Source organism: Siniperca chuatsi, linkage group LG11 (genome assembly GCF_020085105.1).
Source record: "Siniperca chuatsi isolate FFG_IHB_CAS linkage group LG11, ASM2008510v1, whole genome shotgun sequence".
NCBI classification, from domain to species: domain Eukaryota; kingdom Metazoa; phylum Chordata; class Actinopteri; order Centrarchiformes; family Sinipercidae; genus Siniperca; species Siniperca chuatsi.
Genome location: NC_058052.1, coordinates 9,640,633 through 9,665,584, shown reverse-complemented (window position 1 = coordinate 9,665,584; position 24,952 = coordinate 9,640,633). Strand labels below are relative to the sequence as shown.

The 24,952-nt window shown below is 41.6% G+C and overlaps 1 protein-coding gene across 6 annotated transcripts in view; it reads right to left on the bottom strand.

Annotated features, from left to right (window-relative positions):
- Positions 1 to 24,952, bottom strand: part of LOC122884658 (signal-induced proliferation-associated 1-like protein 2) — an 88,666-nt gene that overhangs the window by 46,744 nt on the left and 16,970 nt on the right. For all 6 annotated transcript variants that reach the window (XM_044214865.1, XM_044214864.1, XM_044214863.1 and 3 more), the window contains exons 2-4: positions 9,153 to 10,938; positions 5,531 to 5,664; positions 3,977 to 4,165 (exon numbers count right to left, since the gene is read on the bottom strand). In XM_044214865.1, the coding sequence (XP_044070800.1) occupies positions 3,977 to 4,165; positions 5,531 to 5,664; positions 9,153 to 10,668 (1,839 nt within the window). In that variant the 5' untranslated portion in view covers positions 10,669 to 10,938. The remainder of the gene's footprint in view (positions 1 to 3,976; positions 4,166 to 5,530; positions 5,665 to 9,152; positions 10,939 to 24,952) is intronic.

Below are 24,952 nucleotides of genomic sequence, written 5' to 3'. Positions count from 1 at the left end.
TTACTTAAGCCTGAATTTTACTTCAGTGTTGTGCCGTCGCTGTGGGCATCAGGAGTGATGTATGGTCCTGCAAAGGCTTTACCTGTTGACTATTGTAAGACATGGCAATTGGGCAGTGTCATGCATTTATTCTTTGTTCTCGTTATGATACGGAGCACTGCAGTGAAAATAATTTTTTTCTAGATTAGGAAGAAGGTAATTTCAGCATTATTGAGAGGGAAAGATTAGTAGCCTTTCTCTGACCTCTTGTCTTTACTATCACCAAACATCATTATGTGTAGTTACATTTTCTAAGAGGCCATGCAGACATCTGCAGGCTAGACTTTATCTTGTTCAGATCCCTGCTTTTATTATCATGAATTTTAAATTAAAGATTAAAATGACATTTTTAATTCTTAAACCGATACAGCTGATAAAACAGTTTTAGTCTTTAGATAGATTTTAGTCTTTAGATGGAGACAAGAGATACACATTTTACATCAATGGCTTTCTTAGAAAAATGTATCATTTGTGATTTCTATCACCTAAAATCACATCTCAAAATCTGCCTAATGCTTTTCCCAGTTTGTCTGCATACAGTCAGTTCACTGTGATCTACAATGTGATCCAAAATATATTCACATATGCTCTGTTCTCTTCTTATATCCAGGGGCATTACAGCACAGTCTACAACACTGCTTTCAGGGATTCTTTCTGCAGAACTGTTCATGAGGATATTGTGAAGGCTGTCCTGCTCCGGGATACTCTCACTCCCCAGGCGTACTTTCTGTTCACAGCAAAATGAAGCCTTTTCACACACATACGCACACTCCAACACAAAAACAGAGAACTAACACCTCCTCGGCAGTGTGCATACACACAAAAAATTGTCTGATAAAGCTTTCTACATGAAGTAGAAGAAAGGATTTATGCACTCAAAACAAACAGAAACAGGCCTGGCAGACCACTCTAGTTCTCAGTTCTGAGATGCAGTTCTTCCTGTCCAATATTAGCTTCCTCTCAACACATTACAGGGGCGGTGAAAGTCCAGCTTGGTTAAAAGGAAGATTACGGGGTGCTTGACATACTAAACATTTGCACAGCAAGCGCAACATTAATGATTAAAACAGGAGTGTACTAAAATACTGATGTCCAAATATAAAACTGGCCTCCACTGGGCGTTTGGTTTGAGGTCTGAGGAGGAGTGCCAGTTGGAAGAGCTTTAAGCCCCACTTAGCCTGGGCTCTCCTCCTCTGAAAGTAGTTTCTTAGATTACTTTATTGCTTTTTTTTCCTCCTATGTGTCAGTTTCGGTCTTATATCAAAGTCTGTATCTGTAGACAGTCTCTCATACCAAAGGAATGGGGAGTTGTGCGGCAGGTGAACAAACTCATGTAACAGCTCCTTGAGATCCGGCAGGAAGAATTTCCTAGAGCACTTACTTACAAAGTTACTTTGCGATAATTGGATACACAAAGTCTGTCATCATCTTAAGTGCATTTAACTTGCTTTAGAGAGGACACTACACTGCTCTTATTTATGTGTGTAACACAATCTTAATATACAAGAGGGACATGGCTGACACTTTATATTATAAGAGCCATTCCCCTGTCAATAGGAAGGATGGGCTCATGCTAATGAATGTAATTACACTAATAAGCAGCCAATTCTCTGACAGTAAAATAAGCAATACAACCCTAGCTAAGCCCCCCACACTCCTTTCCATCTTGCAGTTTCATTAGATGAGAAATTAAAGGCCTTAAGATCACACAATGAATCCATCTCTGACACCTGTGAATATAGAGAGCCCATATCACTAATAGCCATTTTATTCAAAACAAAGATAATGCAAGATGACATCCATTGCCATCCAGGCAGAATACCAAATCACCTGCTCTCAGAAGAGCAAGTTGTCAAAAGTCAGTTACTTTAGCTTGAGTGTCCTATCTGCAGAAAATGTGTGTTGAAGTAGTCGATGCTGGGCACAGAGAGTGGGGGATTAATATTGATTCTTTTGAATCTATTCAAGTGTGATATTGGCGTGTTATATGCTACAACCTGGGAGCCTGTGTTCATCTATAATAAGCAACCCACATATGGGACAAAAGTTCTTGTTATTTGAAGTTAACCCCTCCCCTGTTTCCTTCTATATCTGACACAAATGTCAGAAACTGAGACAGATGTACCTTAAACAAAAAATCTGTATCATAATATCAAGACAGCCCATCATTATTCATAATACTGATATGTAGCACTGATGGCTTCAAAATGAAACAACTGGAAATTCTGTGTGGAGGAGAGTAATTGGGCTATGGCTTTATCTTCCTCAAAGGAATAGTTTGACATTTTGGGAAACATGCGTATTTGCAAAGAGTTAGATGAGAAGATTGATACCACTTTAATATCTAGTCGTTAAATATAAAGCTACAGCCAGCGGCCGGTTAGCTTAGCTTAGCATAAAGACTGGAAACAGGGGGAAAACAGCAAGCCTGGCTCTGTCAGAAGGTAACAAAATCCACCTACCAGCACTGCTAAAGTTTACGAATAAACGCGCTATATCTTGTTTGCTTCATCTGTTAAAAAAACTAAGTGTAATAACAAAAGTCTAGTTGAAACAGGTTCTCCGCGCATCTCCAAGCAATATGCAGCTGAATCAGGTGCTTCTCAGTTTGAGGACAGCAAACTTCCAAAGGAAAAACAGAGACTGTAGCACACTGATTGATATGCAGCCTTTAATTGTGCAAACAGACTAACTACTGTGTCTTCATCAGAATCAAAATGAACAAAGACATGAGGCAAACAACATATATAGTCAACCTAGAACAGTTGTACAATTGTCATTGGATAATTGGTTGAACAGGATTTCAGATCTATTGGATAATGAATCCCAGAGTGGGAGTTGCCATAGTCAATGTCCAAGTGCCACATCCCATGCATTAACACCACATCAGAGACAAAAGAACACAGACACATCTTAGAGTTACAAAGATAAAAGACTGGTTCGTTCTGACACTAGAAAACCACCTAACACTATCTCTTGGCTGTCTAATCAACCACGTTCAAGTACTTTACACATCCACGTACTGGTAAAAAATACACCATAAAATCCTTCATAAACTGTAGCAGCACACATGTTGTCTACATGTTGAAATGTCCCTGTGGTCTGGTTTATGTTGGACAAACTAAAAGACCTTTAAAGATTTGCATATCTGAATACAAAACTGCAATATGTGCACAAAACATGGATTACGCTCTTGTTCGGCATTATGCACAGGCTAAACATGGCTCTGCAGCATCATTAAAGTTCTGGGGAATAGAAAAATGTCACCCTCTCCTAGGTGGAGACATTATCAACTCTCAACACTCTCTATCACTCTTAACCCAGCAGTGAGCTTTTTTGGCTTTAATGAAGAACTGAATTTGTCATGTTTCCTCTAATTTGTTGTACTTGATGGATGCAGCACCTGTACTCTAAGATGTGTCTGTGTCCTTTTGTCTCTGATGTGGTGTTAATGCATGGGATGTGGCACTTGGACACTGACTATGGCAACTCCATTTTGACAGACAAAGGCAGCAAATCAATCAGTGTGCTCCAGTCTCTGTTGTTCCTTTGGTATAATAACAAAAATTTGTGGTTTTACAGTGACACACTATTTCTTCTCTGAACACAGTGACTTCCTGGAGTCTCCGCTGGTTGCCTGGCAACCTCACCATGACAACAAGACTCCAGTAAGTCACTGCATCCGGCCAAGTAATAGTCCCACACATTACACCCCATAAAACCACAAATTGTCATTTTTACACTGCGGCTTTTGTACAAAAAGCAAATAGACGTATTTCCCAAAATGTTGCACTATTCTTTTATTAACTACTGTTACCCATCAACAAATATCCCTGTTCAAGGCATTTAACTGCAGATGGCTCCAGTGCTGCTTAATCATCATCAGCAGAAGTCTGTGGGGGCACTCAAAACATTGAGGACACGCTGATGTACTCACCCCCTGCTCGTCCAGCTTGAGTAGCTGCTCTGGGACCTTGGGAGAGTTGAGGGCCAGCCTCAGACACTGGATATTAAGCTCAGGGATGACGTATTCGAGTACTTCTTTCAGTGGAAGGCCACGGGCCGTCCCATGTCTTGCAGTGGACGGAATGGCGTCCTCCAGGATGGCTCCACGGAGTGTGGTCAGCTGACAGAAAAGACAGATGGTGAAGTTTCATCCAGTTAAGTCAACTGTCATGTGTCATATGAGGGAGGTCTTGATGTCCCCTTGTACAATGTGTTAGGGTTAGGTCTGTGTGTGCACTATTTCCATTCAATATGCCTGTGAATCAGTGATTTCATTCATTTGAGTGTCATTGCCCACGCTTTGCTTGAACCATTATATTTTATTTCAAAATGTTGAAAATGAAAACCAGGCTTATATGCTAGCTGCTGTATGATCCAGTCATTATATCCTTTTATGTTATGCCATATTAATTAGGGCATGCCATTACGGCTCCACTGGATGGCATTAGGAACTCACATTCTAAATAATAAATATAGGCTAACTGCGCACTAGATGTTAAGTAGTATTTTACTCTTAAGATCATTAATGTGCCAGTAAATGTTGACCCAAACAGCTTCAAAAACACACCCACTCTGTAACCCTGTGTTGTTGTTTGGAACATCACGGACACATTTATGCCCATAAATCCCATTTCCATCTGCACAGCCTGTCGACATGAACATCAGCAGTCAATGGCTGTCCGACAGAGAGGCTTTCTGAAAAGCAGATTACTTAACAGACTTAGAGAGGAAGGGAGAGTGAGAGCTGGACAGAGAGACAGAGAGCGTCGAGGCTAAATAATAGGAGTACATGCAAATAGATGCTCCAGTGGTTGGGGAGTTAAAACATTTTCTGCATGCTACTTGCAGGGCTACCATGACCCAGATACATTGTTTTATCGTGGAAGTGGTGCTTTAAACCAAGAATGGCCCTGGATATCAGTGACATTTCCCTGCCTGACACATCTGTTGCATCTGAATTATTCAGTGGCTGATACCACCCAGCATCAATCAAGGAAAGGTTTCTGTACCAAGGACTGGGAGACTGTGCATCTCAGTTTGTGGATTAATCATGTTGTGTGTACATGCATGTGCATATGTGTGCACGTGTGGGTGTGTGAGAGTGTGAGCTAGCGAGGGCGATCACACTGACTGATAGACTGCATCAGTGTTTGCATGATTGGCCAACTGAGTCACCACTGGCACAGAATCACTGGACACATTAAGGTGCTAAGAGCAAATTCCTCCTCTTGTTTTCAGGGGTATTGAAGCATCCCTACACTCTTGTACTGCTTGAATGAGCCCTGAACTGAGTGACCTTAACATGTCTTGCTGAATGTAATATATGAGAAATATTCTTTAAAAACATGTGCTGGCTTGTAGTCAGTTCTTTAATATAGCAATAGAAATCACACCGGTTTCTCCTTCCATGCATACGTAATAGTTCTACACTTATTTAAGACACTAAGCAGAGCAGGAAAAGTACACATCAGTGTATTATAGTTACCTGACTGGTTCTGAAGGTGACTCGATAGTTGTACTGCATTCCATCTTTCTCCTTCCCATCGTCCAGCCTCTCCCTGCGGACACTTACTGCCACAGGTCCCAGATTGTCATCTACGCCAAAATAGTTTTGATGTTCTGCAGGTGGAGCAGGAAAGATTGGAATTAAACACACACTAAGCATCACATTAAGTTCTCTGAATTGACAAACTTCACTGAACTGAAAAACGTCTAGCTCCAAGAAATCTTGCAAAGTTGTGAAAACTGTTATTACTGCACAGAGACAGATTTTGAAGAATCTACAATCTTGTTCACATCTTTATCAAATCACTGCTTTTGCTTCAACAGAATATCAACTGACATAATTGTGTCCATATACTTTTTTATTCATATAAAACTTATTTGTGGATTGGCCATGGGTGAGCTGTGACACTGACACTGGCTTTTTGTATCTGGAATCACACTACCACAGACAGACATAGTCATAGGAGTATTGCTTTCAGAAGAATATATTGGGAGAGATAGACAAGGCAAAGTTTCCCGGCTACACCAGGACAAAGTGATCACATGGTATGTTATGTCAATGTTTATACACCAGATTGGCCTCACATTTGGATGTGAATATGTATTATCCCCGAAGGATGTCACCAAAATTCTAAGAAAATAAAATGATTATACAAATGCTCCTAAAATCTTGAACATTTTAGCCTAATTTCTGGTAAGACATCAGGAATAGCAAAGTTGCCAATATGTTATTCATTCTTTGCAGCAGTTTTGTATTGTAGGGTATGATGAAAAATTAAATGAACACTAGGGGGGTTAGCAGGGCTTTAGACTTTTTAGCAGTTTTGTATTGTAGGGTGTAATGAAATATTTAATGAACCCTAGGGGTTTAGCAGGGCTTTAGACTTTTAGTCTTGTTAGTTTTAAGCATTATAAGAACCAGTACCAATTTCTGGGTTGATATAAAAAGTATTCAATTTGAAATTCATTATAACTGCCTAAATAAAATGCTCAAAATACAATGTACTTAATGAGAATATCGTAAAGAAGATATAGTATCATTGTAAAACATATACTTTGTATTAGTCTAAAAAATGTCAGAGTATGTGTGTGTGTGTGTGTGTGTGTGTGTGTGTGTGTTTGTTTAGGACAGCGTCAGGGGCAGAGCTTTGCTCGCGGCACCGCTTTTTGTGTGCAAACTAATCCAGGCTAAAGCCGGGGAGAAAGACCTGGATTTAGCAGACAACAAAAGAAAAACCTCAGCGGGGACTCAAAGCACTGATATTCGCAAAGATATTTCTGCAGAAGTTTAGACATTGCATACATGCCCTCTAAGTAAATACACTGATTCTTGTCACTGTGGCATTAACGTTGGGGCAAAGCGCATATCAGCATGAATAATAAATTAACTGTATTTAGGCAATGCAGGGTTAACCGTCTGAGGAATGCATGACTTGTCAGGGACAGTGGACTGAGGGGAAATGCTCTGTGAGGCATAAGGTCAAATGGTGGTAGGAGGGCTGCCAATGTATATGAGGCCACTAGGCATCCAAATACCGACTTCACAGTGAGGGAGACAGCGTCGACTGTAGAGGAAAGCTTTTTGTCTATAAATTTCTACAACACGTCACTAGTACTGATCACTTTGTGATGATAATCAAATATGATCATGTCAAATAATGCCTCTTCCTGTCAGAAATGCCTTCAAAATCTTTAAAAAGGTCCTACACTGTATGTCCTTACGTTTTACATTTCTGGCTCTAAAACTTCATTTCAGGTCACATATCTCCATATAAAAAGGTACAGTTTACATAAGTGATTTTCAACGACTGGGCCGCGACCCAGTACCGGTGTGCGCAATGTTGGCTACTGAGCTGAAAAAATGCTGAAACCATCCTTTCAAAAGAGACTGGATGAAACTGAATAAAAGAGACACCCTCTATCGGTTGCTGATATACTGAGTGATGAGTGTTATTTTACATTACATATTGACTTCTAATAAACTTCAGTTTCACACTTTCACACTCTCCCTCTGTCAATAGTGTATATGCATGCTCCCTCACTCTTGCTCGCCCGCACCAGAGTACTTTCCGTTGCTTTCTCTCTCATCATGACAGATGTAAAGTTGCAAAAACACTGAGCTAAAAAAGAATCAGCTACCTTGTGTAGTAGAATTAAATGAATTAACTTATCTTCAACTTAAGTTTTTTTTGTTGATGTTATCTTGACTGAATGCACTTCTAAGTCCCTCTCCACTCAAAAATGTGTTTTCTTATTGTTAATTCACTTGGATGTTTAAGCATCGCTGTGCAGAATGATGTATATGCAGAGTTTTTTCCCCCCTACATTCATCTGCTGAAGGGTGAATGTTTCTCTGTGCTCACCTTAAATCTCTGCTATATACACGAGGATAGGTGTGGAAGAAACATTGTGTCCATTAGGGCAGCCTGGGGAGAAACACTCCTCTTGCTATGGGATGGAGGGCTTTAGGCAATCAATAGGATCAATGTTCAGCCCAGGTTGATAAAAGCTTGCTCTAAAGTGTGGACACGCGGTCATGTTTGTGTGAGTGTGTGCGCGAGTATGTGCCTGTTTTTGTGTGTGTGTGTGTGTGCGTGTGTGTGTGTGTGGTAAGGCAGAGGTGATGACGGACTTGTCTCTCCGATAAAATAAAACACCTCATGAAAAAACGGCAAGGGCTACGTCCACCTACTGTGAAAAAGGCCTCTTCTGTAAAAGAAGAGAGGTTAAATACATAATAAAACTATGCCAGTTATTGGATGAGTAGTGAGTGATGCAACATTTCACGGTAAATGATTATCAGAGTAAGCTCAATGGTATATTCAAACATACTTTAAGTAGAGCAGATCTGTAATGGTCTCATTAAACCTTGACTGAAGACATTGAGCCTCGACTGAGGAATATTTTAATACAAAGTATCTTTTTGAAGAAGGTCAGGCATCTCTCAGTGTGAAAGGTGAAGCAGCTGTTTTCTGGGAAGGCTTAAGAATGGGTAATTCAATCTGCTGAGAGCAGTGAACACAGACAGTGGGAAAAACAGATATGTATAATGCGGTGATGGGTCGGGGTCGGCATGGTATTTTCAGCGTCAGTCACATAGGTGTTTTAATGAGGGGACCAGGGACCTTGACATATTTTTGCTGACCCTAAAGTTTCATAAGAGGGGTCCTCACACCCCTGCGGCCCCCACGGGGAACAGCTGCAACACACCCTCTCGCTCACCTCTCTCTTCTCACATGACTAATCGCAGCTTCTCCACAGGGTTCAGGGCAATATCACAGGGAGGACATGATCGCTCCTCTCCCGAGGAAGTGAAACACACACCCTCGCACCCATCACAAGCCTGCTATTGTTCTGGCCCTTATTTCATCTGGTCCTACAAAAATAACTGGGCCGTCAAGACATGTGACCCAATGAGCGGAGGCTGTTCCATTTGGGAACTTGCTCTCACACAGCATTGAGAGTAGACTTGTTTTAAAGGAAATGGATTTGGCCTGAAAAGTTTAATAAATGAGTTTGATAATGGAGTCATTTAAATCCTATAATCACTGTTTAATCGCTGTAAAGTCAAAAAACACACATTCATCATAAGCATTCCTTACCTTTCCCATAGAAGTACTTGTGGTAATAGTATGCTCCAAGGTCGATGTGCTCAATGATGTAGCGTTTGACCTTCTCCCTGTGGATAGGCTGGTTTTCTCGGGGCACCTCCAGTACAGAGACTCCTGCATTGGTGCAGTGGGAACTTAAAGATGATTCAAAAGAACAGCTCTCTGACACACCACTGTAGTTGGCACTGTTGGCTCTGGAGAGGGAGATCCTCCTCTCGCCCTCACCACCAATCTCATTGCGAAAGTGTGGACAGCTCAGCACTAAGCTGTTGCTCTTCCCATCCCCCTCATCAGCATCCAGGTTCTCCTTGGGGTTCAAGTCCTCCCTGCTGCCTAGTGGAGACTCAAACATGGGGGCATTTCCACCGCTACATCCTGCTGCTCCGCCATCGGTCCCTGCTCCGGGTCCAGCCACTGCTCCACCTCCAGACACTCCACCAGCTCCAGGTCCTACTCCAGCTGAGGCAGCTGAAGCCCCAGTAGTGGTGTTCTTCCTCTGGCTGAGGTTAGCTCTGCTTGCCACCGCCTCGCTAATGTTGAAAAGAACGCTCTGGACGTCATAGTGTGCAAAGCATTTTTGGAAGCTGAGTGGTCGCCGGTCATCCTCTATTGAGAGCCGCAACGCGTCACTCTCACTCTTTATGGTCCGCAGTTTCCTGAACAGAGATGTTTCAGATGATTCCGATTTAAGACGCCTCATGAAGGACTTCTCCCGCTCCCGGCTGTAGAGGAGAGAGCTATCTATGTAGTCGTAGCCTGGAATGTGGACTATCTCACCCCTGGCGATCTGGGCTGCTGTCTGCAGGCTGGGGGAGAGGGAGGCGTCACAGCGCAACAACTCGGGGAAACCCAGAGGTGGTATGCTACGGTGGTCCAAGGTGTCCACTCTGTAGCCCCTAAGCATGGTAAAGAAACCATCTCCACTCAGGCCCTGACGGTCAATGGAGGATGTGCTGCCGTATTCACGGTGCAGCGAGGCCCCAGTGTTTGGATTGACAGCATTCTGGTCCATTATGTCCTCAGAGTCAATGTCACTAATGGTAACATCACTGTTACTGCGTTGACGAATAGGATGGAGCCCCTTCAGCGGGGAGTGGCTGAGGAGGTCATTCAGTGTGTATTTATCAGAGTAGTCTACCTCCAGACAAACTGCTTCGCCTTGCTCGAGTATTTCCACAGTATGTTCCTGCTGGCCATTCTGAAATACTGGTATCACACTCTGATAGTTCGGTGAAGGCCGTCCGTCCCATCCATCTTTCCTTGGTGGCCATTCTGTCACCCTAGCCCTGACGCCCATTTTAGGCATGGCTGGAGTACCATTTGTTTTGCCTGCACCTTCAGGTTTCCCCTGCATGTTGGAGGCTGGTGGTCCCATGCCACCATTCAGGGCTTTGAGTTTCCTGCCGAATAGATCTTCTGACTGCATGGCTCTGGAGTATTCTTCTGGGCCTCCCACAATTCCCACAAGGTTTGATTTGTTATCCGTGACAGGGCTCAAAATACTCATATCCTGTTGGCAGACTCCTTGAAGAGCAGACTTTCAGGACCCTTCTTCATTACATCATGTGATTTGCTCACTGGTGAGTGGAGGAGGAGCCTCTTTCCTGAGTCAATGAAGCAGCCGTCGTCATAACTCACAGAAGGCGGCTGGCACGACAATTGACACACAGCATTTGGATGTCAAGGACAAGTGTCTGAGGAGCGTTGAGGCACAGCAGAGTGGAGTCTTTTCTCACAGCGTGCCGCCAATGCTGAGCGACAGCTGGAAGAGTTGGATCTATAGCACAGACACAAAAACACGGAAAAAAATGTTAGCACACAGCGAGTGGGTTAGAACACTGTAACTGAGGCATTTTCATTTAAAAACATAGGGAAGAGCAGTTTGTATTCCTCAAAATGACCCCAAAAAAGGCACATTCAGTTCAGCTATAAAATGCTGGTCATAATGCTGACCTAAATTGTCTGTACCCTGTTATTTTTTTTTTTTTTTTTTTTTTTTTTTAAATATGATGGGTTGCATCCTAACAGGAAAGGAACAGAAAAACTGATTTGTAACTTTATTGCTTTTAGCCTTAATTGATGGTTTCCCCAGCAAGACCCTGAGCGTTGCGTTGCCCTTCTTCATCGTTTACTTCCAATTTTATCAAATTTTTAGATTCTTTTGAATTTGGCTCAATATGTGAAGCAGCCCAGCCATGACAAAGGGCACATGCTTGACCTTGTGCTCTCCCATGGCTTCTATTTGGATGATGTGAACCTGATTGATTTTTCCGTCTCTGATCACAATGCAGTGCTCTTCCAGGTTTCACTCCTTTCTCCTGACCCCAAACCCACCACACTGATTCGCTCCCGCCCCCTAAACTCACTCTCTGTTCCTCGCTTCTGTAAGCTTTTACTGCCTCCAATACACCTTTTAAAACCAGTGAACAACATGGTCTGCTGTAGAGGAGCTTGTCAGTGTTTTTAACAGCTCTTGCACAAAAATTCTAGATTCTGTAGCTCCAGTCAGATTTAAAAAGCTGAAACCTTCTTCTCTGCCATGGTTAAATGAAGAATTAACAAACTTAAAGAGATAATGCAGGAAGGCAGAACGAAAGTGGAAAAAGGATAAACACAGTGCCTCCCCCTTGCTTCTCTAAAAACCCTAATGTCCACTTATAAGTATAAAATCAAAGAAGCAAGGAACACCTATTTTGTAGACCTGATCACTAGACAGGGTCACAATCCCAGAATCCTTTTTAAAACTATAAATTCTGTCACTGGTCCTCCACCTAGCCAGACAGTTGAATCCACTCAGAGAGTTGTGAGGATTTTCTTATTACTTTTATAATATAATAGTGGCGAATCAGCAGAATCTTAACACTAATCTCAGAGAGCATGATGTTGACTCCTGCTCACCTTCAACATTAACGCACTTCAATGAAATCTCTCTGTCACTTTCAATATCATCCACCTGCCCTTCAGACTGCTTTCCCACTTGGTTTTTAAAAGCTGTATTTCAGACGGTTGGTCCAGATATTTTAGTCATTATTAACTGCTTTCTGTCTACTGGCATTTCCCCCTCCAACATGCCACTGTTTACCCACTTTTAAAGCAACCCTCTCTGGATCCCTCTGTTTTAAGTAATTTTAGACCCATCTCCAAGATGCCATTTTAGAAAAAGTTGTCTCCACTCAACTTATTTCTTTTATGAATAACAAATCAAATCTTTGAAAATTTTCAATCTGGTTTCTGCTCCCGACACAGCACTGAGCCTGCTCTGGTCAAGGTCACCAATGACCTACTGCTTATAGCCTTATAGACCATAACACTGGCTTTAACTCCATTTTAATTCTCCTTGACCTCAGCCTTTGACACAGTGGACCATGATATCTTAATCAACTGTCTGAAGAACTATGTTGGCTCTGGATTGGTTTATCTCCTATCTGTCAAACAGGTCCTTCTCTGTAGTGCTTGGAGATGCCTCCTCCTCTTGTGCTCCAATATTGTGTGGGGTCCCCCAAGGATCTATTTTGGGCCCCCTCCTGTTTACCATATACATGCTACTCCTGGGTCAAATTATGCGTAGTCATGACATTGACTTTCATTGTTATGCAGATGACACCCAATTGTATGTCCCAATAAAGCCTGGTACCACGGATGCATCCTGTATTATATCCTGCTTCACCAAGATTAAAAATTGGATGTCCAAACATTATAACTACCCAAGTACTAGAAGCATTAATAATCTCTCTAGTCTGGGTGCCTTATTTAATAATGTTCGAAAAGAGGCCCGCAACCTAAGGGTCATTTTTGATTCAGAATTGTCCTTTGATGCTCAGGTGACTAAAGTGATGCAGTCCTGCTTTGCACAACTGAGACAGCTAATCAATATCAGGTCATTACTTTCCTCTGCAGACTTAGAAAAGGTCATCCATGCTTTTATCTCTTCCACACTTGACTATTGCAATGCACTTTATTCTGGTATCAGCAGGCGAAACACAAAGACTGCAGCTGATCCAAAACGCTGCTGCCAGGCTTATAACACATACTAAGAGAAGCAACCACATTACACCGATCATTGCTGTCCTTCACTACTTGTGAATTTTAGAATTGATTTTAAGATTTAATGCTTGTTTTTAAAGCCTTGAACAGTCAGGCTCCCGCCTATATCTGTGATCTGCTAACTCCCTATGAGCCTGATCGCTGCTTGAGATCCTCTGGCAGGGCACTACTTATGGTTCCAAAATCTTTACTTGTCACTAAAGGTGACGGGATTTTTTGGTCCGGGCCACTCAGCTGTGGAACTCCTTTCCCGAGGATCTCAGGAAAGCAAACACAGTATCCTCCTTTAGATGTTTTCTTAAGATTCACTTTTATCATATTGCTTTTTCTTAATATGATGGTATTTATTGTAATTATTTCAATTATTGTATCATGTTTATATCTTAAGTTCTGGATCTTATTTGCTTTTATTATATGTTTTTATTGTAAAGTTGTAACTTTGTTTTGAAAGGTGCTGTATAAAAGTTATTATTATTATTATTATTATTATTATTATCATCATCATCATCATCATCATCATCATCATCATCATGTAATAAACTCCCACCAAGGGGTATGTATGGCTGTATTAGTTTCGGAACTATGTAGAGGATATCACCGAATACGGCTAATCAGAGTATTTGAGAGGAGCTGGTGCCATTATGGGTTTATAACAAGATAGATGTATATCTTTGTTGGTGCTTCCAGCCAATGCCTAACAGATGGTGGTGAAGCAAATTACAGCAACAAGAGGCAGATGTTCATCTAAATGTTCGCGTGTACCAATATCTGATCCAACCGCTCGCAGCATCACCAAGCCTGCAAATTATACAGGAGGGATAGGTTTAGCATATTCAACGGCAATGCCACTTTGCCTTTTTATCTGATGTAGCTGGTTAGGAGGAAAATTAACAAGGAAAAAAGAAATGTAATAACAGCCAAAATTCACTGAAATAAGAGTATTTGTAGTGCACTCCGCCATCGTTAACTTCAGAAAAGAAAGTTTGCAAGTTTACCCTTTCCCCTTGTTCACTTTTGTTCAACTGGGGAAATAATAAACAGACAAAAGGCTGATATCAGCAGTTTCATTCATTAACATCTGAGAACAGAGAGAAGGAGAGTGAAAACATTGGTCAGCTTGTCCTTGAAAAGCAGTTTTGTTCCCTCTTGGGTATTTCAAATGTCAGATACACACACGCTGCAAACTCACATGGTTTCCATTTTGATCCTTAAGTATATCAGCCATGTGTAGACTTTTATTAAATAGGCACCAGGTTGGTCATATAGCCTCCGTCAACTGCAGAAAACAATTTGACATGGACAATGTAATAAACATGCTAACAAACAAAGACTGTACTGTATTCTGACGCAAGCAAAGCAAAAGTCCAAGAGGAAGTGAGCAACTCCAGTACACAGGTTCCTCTCTCATCCCATGCTATTAGTTGTGTTGTAGGTCCAGTGGGGGTAAGTGACTGAGGTGTTACACTTGATTCATCTCCTCAAACACTGACTTCTGCATGGAAGACTACACCATGCCGCAAAAGAGACCACAAGTCTTCCAACATTGACCTAAATGCTTTTTTCTTGTTCTTTGGGGCTGGTGGTGTGCCTTATTACTCCTAGTTCTGCAGCCATGTGAAAAACCCCTGAGTTTTCGAGTTAAACCCCCCACAGCTTTTTGCTTGAGTGAAGATGATAAGCCCTGTTAAAGCTATTCACTTTGTAAGGTTTCACTGTAACATGATAGAGGAAGTTGGGCCAGGCGTTCCAAGCTTTGCTTCAGCTACGTCCACTGGCCTTCAATATGAAAGTTTATGTTTCCAGACAACTGTTTACATTTCTCTGTCATTTACTGTTAAGGAGGAGGGTAAATTATTTTGGGATGAAAATGTGGGCCACATCAAGATTAGCTACAAGCCAGATTAGACCAAATACACTCGGGATGAGTTGGAAATGTTGTAATAATAAAGTATATGCTTATGGCTGAGCCAAATACAGGTTAATGCATGCATGATCCAAATGTGTAGATTAGTAGATTGATAATGATACCTTCTCAGTTAGGTCTACTGCCAAACTATCCACAATCCTCTCTCTCCCATTTCGGACTGCTCTGGTTATGAACACAGCTTCATTTACAGCAGTGTCACTGTATTTAACACAAGGCTTAGAGAGGACAGCAAGATATTGTGTTGTGTCATGTGAATGCATAATGTAGCGACAAGAACTGTTCTGGGAAATATGTTTGTCCAATACAGTTCGCAAATGATGAATAATGGAATATCTACTGGGCTGCATTGTGGTAAACAATGCCAACGCCACTCATCATTCAATACAGACATCTGTGTCTGAAAAGGCCAAAGTGGATTTGGGTATGAAGTTGATTTTGATTTTATTATTTCTAAATAAAGCAATGAATTCTAAATTACAAAAGCAAATTATCCCATTCAAAATGTGGTACACCCATAACTGATATAATCTAATTTCCTGGATTAGTGCTTGAATTGTAGACATGTCTGCCAATGTGCTAGTGTAAACAGGGATTTTTGACCACTATATAAAGTCTAGATCTGGTGTAGTGTAAATTTGGTGATACTTTTAAAAGGCTAACTTTTAAAAGTGACCTCTGCTGAATCCACTGCTTCAAGCACTAAATATCCATCGCCCCAAGACACCATGTGAGATATCCTGTCGCCAGAACAAATGAAGAAATGACTGGAAAGTGCTTAATTTATTTTCACAGTATCCTCTTGCTGCTGGACATTTATTTCAGGTTTCTCCAGTCAACCAAAATCTATCTCGGGTAGAGTAGAGGTGACTATGGCAGTCTGCTGACCGACACCCAAATGTCACACGTTGACTGAACACTGTCTTTTCACACTCACAATTAGAGTTAGTGACAGCAAAATGTGCCACCTGTGCAAACAGCTTTATCAAGGGTGACACTCAAACAGAGGCTTTAACAGATGACTGAGAACAGGAAGAACAAAGACACTGACAAACTGTAATCTCAGTGCATGACAGCAAAACAGCATGAATGACATTTCACAGTAGCCCACAGTGTCGAGCAGCTAAAAAAAGATAGAGGGGTGTAATTCCGTCAACACAGACAAACCAAAAAACAATCAAAGCTTAATGGTCATTATCACTGTCAGGAGAAAACAGCATTATGTCATCACGTAAAGTGAAAAAACGTCAAGATATAAACCCAACAATAAAAAGAAAATACATCACTGGTGCAAATATTCCCTCCATTAAGCGCACAACATTTAAAATCAAATCACATTTAAGTCTTTTCATTCCCGGCTGTTATATTGCATCCTATTTTGCCTCTTTCCCACTGGTAGTGAATTCCTAGTGAAAAAAAATAAAAATAAAAAACAGAAGCAGGAGACTGGTCTGTTTATGTTCATACTGTCCAGTTTCCCTGTTTGTGCTGCTACACGGGGTCAGGAAAGGGTGAGCTAGCCTTTATTTCACATTGAGGACAGGACAGGATAAACCAGTGAACATGGTGGTCTGTGTTTCCCTTTCCTGCCTTATATTAGCTTCTTTCCCTGCGACAGTGATTAATGAACACAGTTGTACCATGTCTCATTCCACATCCACCCCCCTGCACCCCCAACCAACAGAGAGGCACTTGGTCAGCAGAATCTATCTTCTGTGTGACCTGAGGGAGGCTGTTTTCTGTCCTTTCCTTTGTGGCTGCGTGTACAAGGGAGGCAGCGGATGGAGGGTGGGCGGTCTGCTTTGCTAACAGCCCCTTATTACTAGAGTAATGCATCGCCATTACGGGTGTTTAAGACACAAGGCCTGGTGAACAGGGGGAAGGGATGGGGAAGGAGAGATGGAAGAGAAAGACAGGCCTAATTACAGTAATGAACTCATTTTCTGTCTCTGATGTTGGACAGTCTGTCTTTCATCTTGGTTCATCCAGAGAGGAGTGGCCCAGAGGTTCTGCCAGGTCTTAAAATAATCCTGACATTGTGGCCTGATTAAAGGCTCGGCAGATATTAATACGCTGTTAGAAAAGTGAACATGTTCTGTCTACTATCCTGAGATTAATAGTCTACTATCACTGATAGGCCATTTCAACAGAGCAGGACACACAGCATGATGTCAGCCAACTCTGACAGACTCACTAGACTGACTGACTTCTCATTAGTCACTTCTACGATTCCTACACAACTGTCATTGTGATCATGGCGAGGAAGTCCCTCCTAACAAAGCTGTTTTGTCGGGTTTTGGTTGCAACTCTCTTGCAGTTCTCCGTATTATCCAAATGTTTACAGTATGGGATTGATCAAACTGGGTAGTATGGCACATTGAGAAATACTTGGCTCCTCATCTAGAGATTTATGGAAATTAAGTCACAATGCAAGGATGTTCTACAAAACAGCACTGCATATATTAACACTGAAGCTCTATTCAACGCCAGTCGCAAACACATTTTGTACACAACATTATTAAGTTACTTCAATCTGAGCTGACAGCACTTTGGGAGTTTAGGCACATACTGTATGCTCAAAAAGCAGGGCCATGTCACAAGCCCTTTAAAAAATATTCTTGAGAGGAATGCCAAATCCTTTGCATGCCTGATTTATTCGCAACAAGGCCCAGGTAGCAGTGATTCGCTGAAAAGCCAAATTTGTCACATGTCTTAGACCTAGGGTTACCTTTTAAAATATCTTGTGCAGCATAAACTAGAAGAGTTGATGTTGCAAAGGTTTAGTAAACTGTGCATTCAAATTGCAAAAAGTCACCTAGAAGTCACAATTATGGGAGCAAAATATCACGATTTGCATATGTTTGGCCATCACAGGTACAATTTAGCTGTATGTTGCTGCCAGTACACCCATTCTGCATGATTACAGAATATCATAATAAAACAGCATTGTGTTATCATATTATTCAGTAAACTGGTAAAGCTGAAGCAAGAGCATCTTGTAGGTAAAAGAAGGCACATGTCCCTCAAATGGGGCAATTGTATTTAAGCATTCACATTCCTCTAAAATATGGCATCCTCCACAATGTCCAGCATACTGCACCTCAGGTCAAAGTCAAATATGTTTATTTAACCCCTACCAAGCTGCTGGGCCACTCTGAGCCCTGGGGTGAACACAGACCTGTGATTATGGCCAATTATCTTTAATAAACCCTGGTGTAATTGAGCCATATTAATGCTCCTCTGTTCTCGGCAAGCAGGAAGTAGTAGCTGGCCTCGTCCCCAAGACTCCTCGACCTCCAGAGCTGAGGCCAAGCCTTGATGCAGTCATCCTCTCCTGCCGCAGCCAAATAAGGGTGCAATGTAGGTTAGAGGCCAAGATGATTATATCAATTTTCCAGCTCATGGACTTCATCATATAGTGAGTAAGGCAGCATTACTATGTGAAGCAAATTACAAGTCCTTCTCAGTCCATTGACAATCCCATTTATTTTAGTTCTTTGTTACCTGCCATCTACTGTTTTATCGTGACAGGCTGCAGCCAGTCAGACATTTGGATGTGTCACACTGTGTTCATCATTAACACGGAGGAAGGAAAAAATCCAAGCGGAAACCAAACAAACCTGAGGCACATTGCTTATGCTTCACTGCCTGCCATTTGATTCCTCAATAAACTCACAATAAAAACAATGAATCACATTCCATGTCACATCACACTCAAATACGATCAGATTTGCGCTGCACACTGTTAGTATTTCGCCCTCCGAGGAGTTGATTTAAAACAACGTGGGAGCTCTGTTTTCAATCCTCTATTGTGAGCAGCTGTTCCAACCTTGCGGTGGGACTGGAAGGGGTGTACATGATGGTTTTGGGCATTATAGATATTAAATTCATCACACTTGCAGTTAGAGAAGGAGGGGTATGGAGGGGTGTATGACTGAAACCAGACAAGGCATCTCCAATCTGATGAAAACACTTGTGTTTCTGCTTCACTGGAGCGATTCTTTATCTTAACTGAGTTAAAGCAAAGGAGAATGTGAGTTTTAGAAGAGAAGTAAAAGTGGTGGAGCGGGAAGAAAAAAAAAAGAAAAGAATGGGAGTTTTGCCAAACCTTGCTCAAAGAGATTTGTGCAATTAAACCACAGAACCAATTAATTGGGCGATGTTATCCTTGAGAGTTCATTACTGGGGCCTGAGAAACCAGGCATACCATCTTCCCCAAGTGCCTCCATAACCAGAAAGGACACTGGTGTGTGAGACTGTGTGTGTGCACCACTGCTCACGCCGACTGAGGCTATGAAAGTATGGATCAAAGAAAACCAAATGCACCATTCAACTTCTTCCTCTTTCATCTGCTGCTCCCACAATTCAACCTCACAACAGGGTAGACTCTCCCACCAGCTGACACTCAAATTAGCACTGATGCTAAAGCCCTGCCATTAATGGCCAAACTCACCCCTTCCTGTACACAGCAATAACTCACTATATCTGAGCTGGTAAAAACCCAATCATCTAACTCCACCCTCTCTTATTGTGGTCAGACCACCAACCGAACACCCTGATGTGCCAATATTGCCTGCAGGGAGTAATGCTGAGATTTTAATGGCCAGTGTGAATGGAGGGTCACACCCTCAGTGGGAGGTAAGGAAACCAATGAAATGAGTTCCAGCCAGCTGCCTTATCGAGACTGATATGTGGAAACTAACAGCAAACAATATACAGCCTAGTTATCCTTTAAACATATTCACATGGATGAGAATTTAACAACCACATATAGGCTACTAAGATTTATTTAGGTTAAATGGGGTTGCATAAATAATAAGCTTAAGCAGAATTAAAAATAATACTTCACTAGTGATGGGTGGCAATTTGACAGCATCATCCATTAGAGGGGATATAGGGACTGTCAGTAACCAAACAGACAGTCAAATCCATCCACCATTAGCCCACTACTCCCCCTGTATCCCACCCTCTCCTTCACATCACTCTATTTCTATATCATTATGAGGTCCAGTAAACTCAATTTGAAATCAAATTTGGCATGTGCTGAAAGGCTGTTGAATACAGCTCTGGGTGTGACTGGAGGTCTGTCCCTCCACACACAAGGGAGGAATTTGCAAGTCGCAGAGACACAACGCCAGAAATCCTGATGGTGAAAGTTGAAATGAACAGATGCACAAGCTCCAGCTGCAGCTTCAAGTTACAGCTTATGTTACAGGAGGGACAAGATTATTTAGAATCGGTCTGGGTACTGCTTTATAAAAACAAAAAGCAGACAACAATGGAGAGATTACTCTTTTCTAACAACAGAGAATAACAAATTAGGAGGGGAAGGGAAAAGGCAGCTGCTTTTATGATGTGCCAAAATGAGTGACCATTTTCATAAAAAATCTTCTATTTAGGCTGAGGTCCTTCAACATCTGCCGGACAATGCTGAGGATGTTTTATGAGTCTTTGGTGGCCAGTGCTATCCTGTATGCTGTTGCATGCTGGGGCAGCAGGCTGAGGGTAGTGGACTCTAACAGACTCAACAAACTGATCCGTAAGGCCTGCTGGTCAAACAAAGGAGTTCCTTCAGCGGAAGACTCATCCCCCCAAAATGCACCACAGAGCGCCACAGGAAGTCATTCCTGCTTGTGGCCATCAAACTCTTCTCTCCTCCCTCTAAGTGTCAGTCTATATGACCCTAAGTCGCAAAACTGGACATTGGATCATTAACATCACTGCAATACTTGAAATATTGTGCAATATTCTCTGTTTAATACTCCGGTGCAATATACTCTGTTTTCAGTATAATATTCCCTGTTTATTGATATTTATTCATACTTCTATTACTGCTGTGCAATATCCACTGTCTAATAATCTGGTTAATCTGCTACACTTAACTTGACAGTACTCATTACTGCACTATTACTTATTACTTATATTATTACATTGCATTATACTATACTATACTTATCAACCTGTAAATCCACTTTTGTACTTTACACTTATTTTAGCTTTATACTTTATATCCACTTTTGTACTTAATTTATCTTACCTGTATTACAGTGTATTATATTTTGATTTGCACATCTCTTATTTCTTACTAGAAATAATTGTCTTGTTGCGGACTATTTTATTATTTCTATTCTATTAGTACTTCTATTCCTGTGTGCATTGATGTGATAGTGAGCAGCTGTAACGAAAGTAGTAGAGAAGTATTTCTGATTCTGATTCCGATTATCCTGTTCAAAAGGCAATGTATCACATTTAAAAAGCAATAAACACCAAGAAAGTAAACTTAATGCCACTTAATTCATTACTTGCATTAGAAGGGTTTCAAATGTTTGACATATTCTGTATTTATATTTGGGTCATGATTCAGGCCCAATTAAGATAATTGCAAGTTTCTGTAAATACTAAAAATGCTGTAAAGTACAGCCAAGGACCAGCTGCTTTTTACTAGTTTTAGTAAGTGAGTAGTCTTAGTAGATCCTTGTGTATTCATGGAACATATTCATAGGATGGATTTCTTTCAATGTTGCATGGAAATTATTCATCTGGTGTGAAATCTGGTCAATTTACCTAGTTTGGAAGTAATATAATCAACAGATTATTAAGAAACATGCGCCCCAAAGCAAACACACACGGTGAGCTCATACCAACATGATGATGGGCATGACAACAGCAGAGGAGACAAAGAGAATACAGAAAATACTATGTGAGTGTGTGCTTGCGTAAAGAGAAAGGGGCTGAACAGAGGCAGTCGCTGCAGGAGCGGGAGACGATTAGAGGCTTTTTGTTTACATCTCAGCGCACACAAACCCGAGTTGACCAACAGCAGAAGAACAATCAGTAGAAGAGATAAAAAAGGAGGTCAGACAGCACAGAGTAAACATATACCCTCACCGTCTCGTCAATCCCCCAGCGTCAGGCCTCACAATGCACTATGGGAAATGCCCAGATTTACTAATGCCCAGTCAGTGCCCCAGGTGCACAGCTTTATGGCGAACACAGCCTCTATCAAAAAAAGCACTGCATTGTCTGAAGGAGTCTAACCTCTGGCATGGGCGCTACTTCAAAAGAGACTGTCTACATTTTGATCTATATAAAACTCAACTAAAAATCCTTTCAACTGTTTCACTTCTGGATTGAGCAGACTAGACAGGAATCTCAACAAAAAGGAAGTTGCTTCATACCAGAATAAGACTTCAATACTTCCATAACAACCTAGGAAAACTGAACAGCTTTCCACAGATATAAGACAGACAACAGCTGGAATAAAAGAGGCTACAGAGATATAGCTATGTTCTGAGCTGCACTGTCTGATATCTGCTCCTGTGGTTACAGAGCTTACACAAGGTTACTGCCCTCCAATAGTCATCTCACCACACCTCATCTGTCAACAGTTGTGTTCTCATGTGTAAAATTAAACAAAAGATAGCTCTTTGCTTTGCCGTGGACTTTATGGCTTGGACTGGTGGTTATTTCTAGCTGTTGTCTTATCATGGAGGCAGCTTACACTGACATGAGTCTGTTTTCCTACTCCAGTGCACCCCTGAGTCTGCTCTGCTTCGTGCTAGCAGTAGCTCCATCTGGAATGTCTAAAGCATAGGGGTAACCCATGATCTGACTCCATTTCACTTGGTTCAGAGAACAGTAAGTATTTACCCAACAAAATCTGCAAATGGTAAATTCTTTTCATTTCCTGCACACATTCAAATCTCATAATATCTACCATATGCCCTGTTACACACAAAGAAAAAGGGGTCTGCCAGAAGAGAGTGGTTTGAAACACCATGATTGTGTATAGAAGCCAAGGAACCAGAAGAAGGGAGAGTCAAAGAAAATCTAATTATGTGTATACGGATCTACATAACATGAATGCACATATCTTTCATCTCTGTTTCTCTGGAAACATCAATTGAGTGATTGTATTGTGAAGCACCACAGTGTGTTTTGAAGCAATACATGTAAAGGGTTCACCAAATTTTGGCATGCTATATGCTCAATAAATATCCACAACAGATGTCCTTAAAGTGATTTAAGAGACCTGACTCTTATTAGTTGGTTGCAACAAAGTTGATACTTCATTCATCAAGTCATTTGTAACAGTTTTTCTAGTGCAAACATAAAATACACCTTGTGCATCAGTTTTACTGTTTCTAAATTCCAATGCCATATAATGCATTAAGATGACAGCCGTTGATAAAATAAATTTACCACTGCAGTTCTGGAATGACGACCATTACATGCCAAGATTAACATAATTACTAACAACAATCTATCAAGTGTGAGGTTAACCACAGTCACAGCACTGATGGTTGCTTCAAATAATCACATTGACAAGGTGTAGAGCTGAACTATGGGGCAAAGTTGTGTTTTGAAAAGAAAAGCGCCCCTGTTCTTGAGCCTCATATAAAAACAGCACAATAATGGTAGTGCTGGTTGTAGGTAGCGCGGGAGAGAGGCAGGCCTCCTCCTGGCTCCACTGAAAATGGGAGTCTCCTACCCTGTTGCCCTGCCAGCTGGCTATCTGCCCAGCGCCTGCCAGGCAGCATACTGCCATTGTCCTTTAGTTGTTTCAGGGTGATCTGAGAATTAAAATAGACAGGACAACAGATTTCCCCTGTTTATACACATGAGAATAAAGAACAACCACTGCGGCCAACAGAGACCCACAAAGCACTAAGTTAAAAGATTCAAGCGATGGCGTAAACTTGGCTAAGGATAATTTATAGTGTCCCTTTAATTAATTAATACCGACTAATATGACTAATGGTGTTATTAGAAATGTGACTAGCAGTGCTATCACAAAGCACTTAATTGTATGTCAGTTAACATTATGTAACAACCAGCATTAGTATTACACCCAAGATGCTAAGGTTGTCAAAAGTATCTGTACCACGTGTTTAACATGATACAATCTCCGTTAATTATACATTCGATAGTAGCGAAAGTGCTGAAGCTATAAACAAAACACAGATCTACAGTCAGATTTTCAACATAAGGCTGCCCAGATGAAACAACGGGGGAAGAAAATCAACCGGTCCTCAATGTGTATTCATTGACTTTTTTTGTACCAGCACTGTGTGCAGGTTGTGTTTGTGTGTCTAGGACTTTTTTTTGCAGTGGTATCAAAAGAGATATAGAGTATCGTTGTTTTATACTAGTACTGTTTCAAAGTTTATTCTGGTATCGTGACAACCTTACAAGATACACATTCAGTTTTAGTTGTCACTCCCAGAGTCTATTGAGGTCGCGCAGACTGAAGCTCCTGTATGTTCCCAACAGAAGGAGACCGTGTTTGTTCTTGGCTGCTCCAGTGGAGCCCCATGAACAGAGAGCACTGTGCTGTGGCCCTTCTCCAAAAGGGACCATCTGTCCCCCGAACTTGGCCTAGCCACGCCGGACTTCACTGCTATGGTGAGACAGAAAGGGATGTGCAGGGTTGATGTGGCCCAGCAGGCCACCAGAATAAACCACCACCTATTTCCATCAGCACACATCACACCCTCTGCCACTTCCCAGCAGCCTGCTGCTTACCCTGCTACCTCCATACCAATGGCAGCCTGTCAGCGGAGTGCACTCTCTCAGGGAAAGGAGAGAAAGAAAACAGAGGAGAGAAATGGTGAGAAGAGCACTCTCATCTCGTAAAAGGGAAGCTGTTAAAAGAGTTGTTAGGACTTCAGATCAAAAGCTCTGAGAACATCCATGCTTCTGCTCCTCTGCTGAGGTCAGTCAGAGTCCACATTGTCACATTATCACTGAGCAGAGGAGGGAAGTAGGTAAGCTGTGACACTTAAGATTGAGAACTGACACACTAATGCACACACATTCAGGG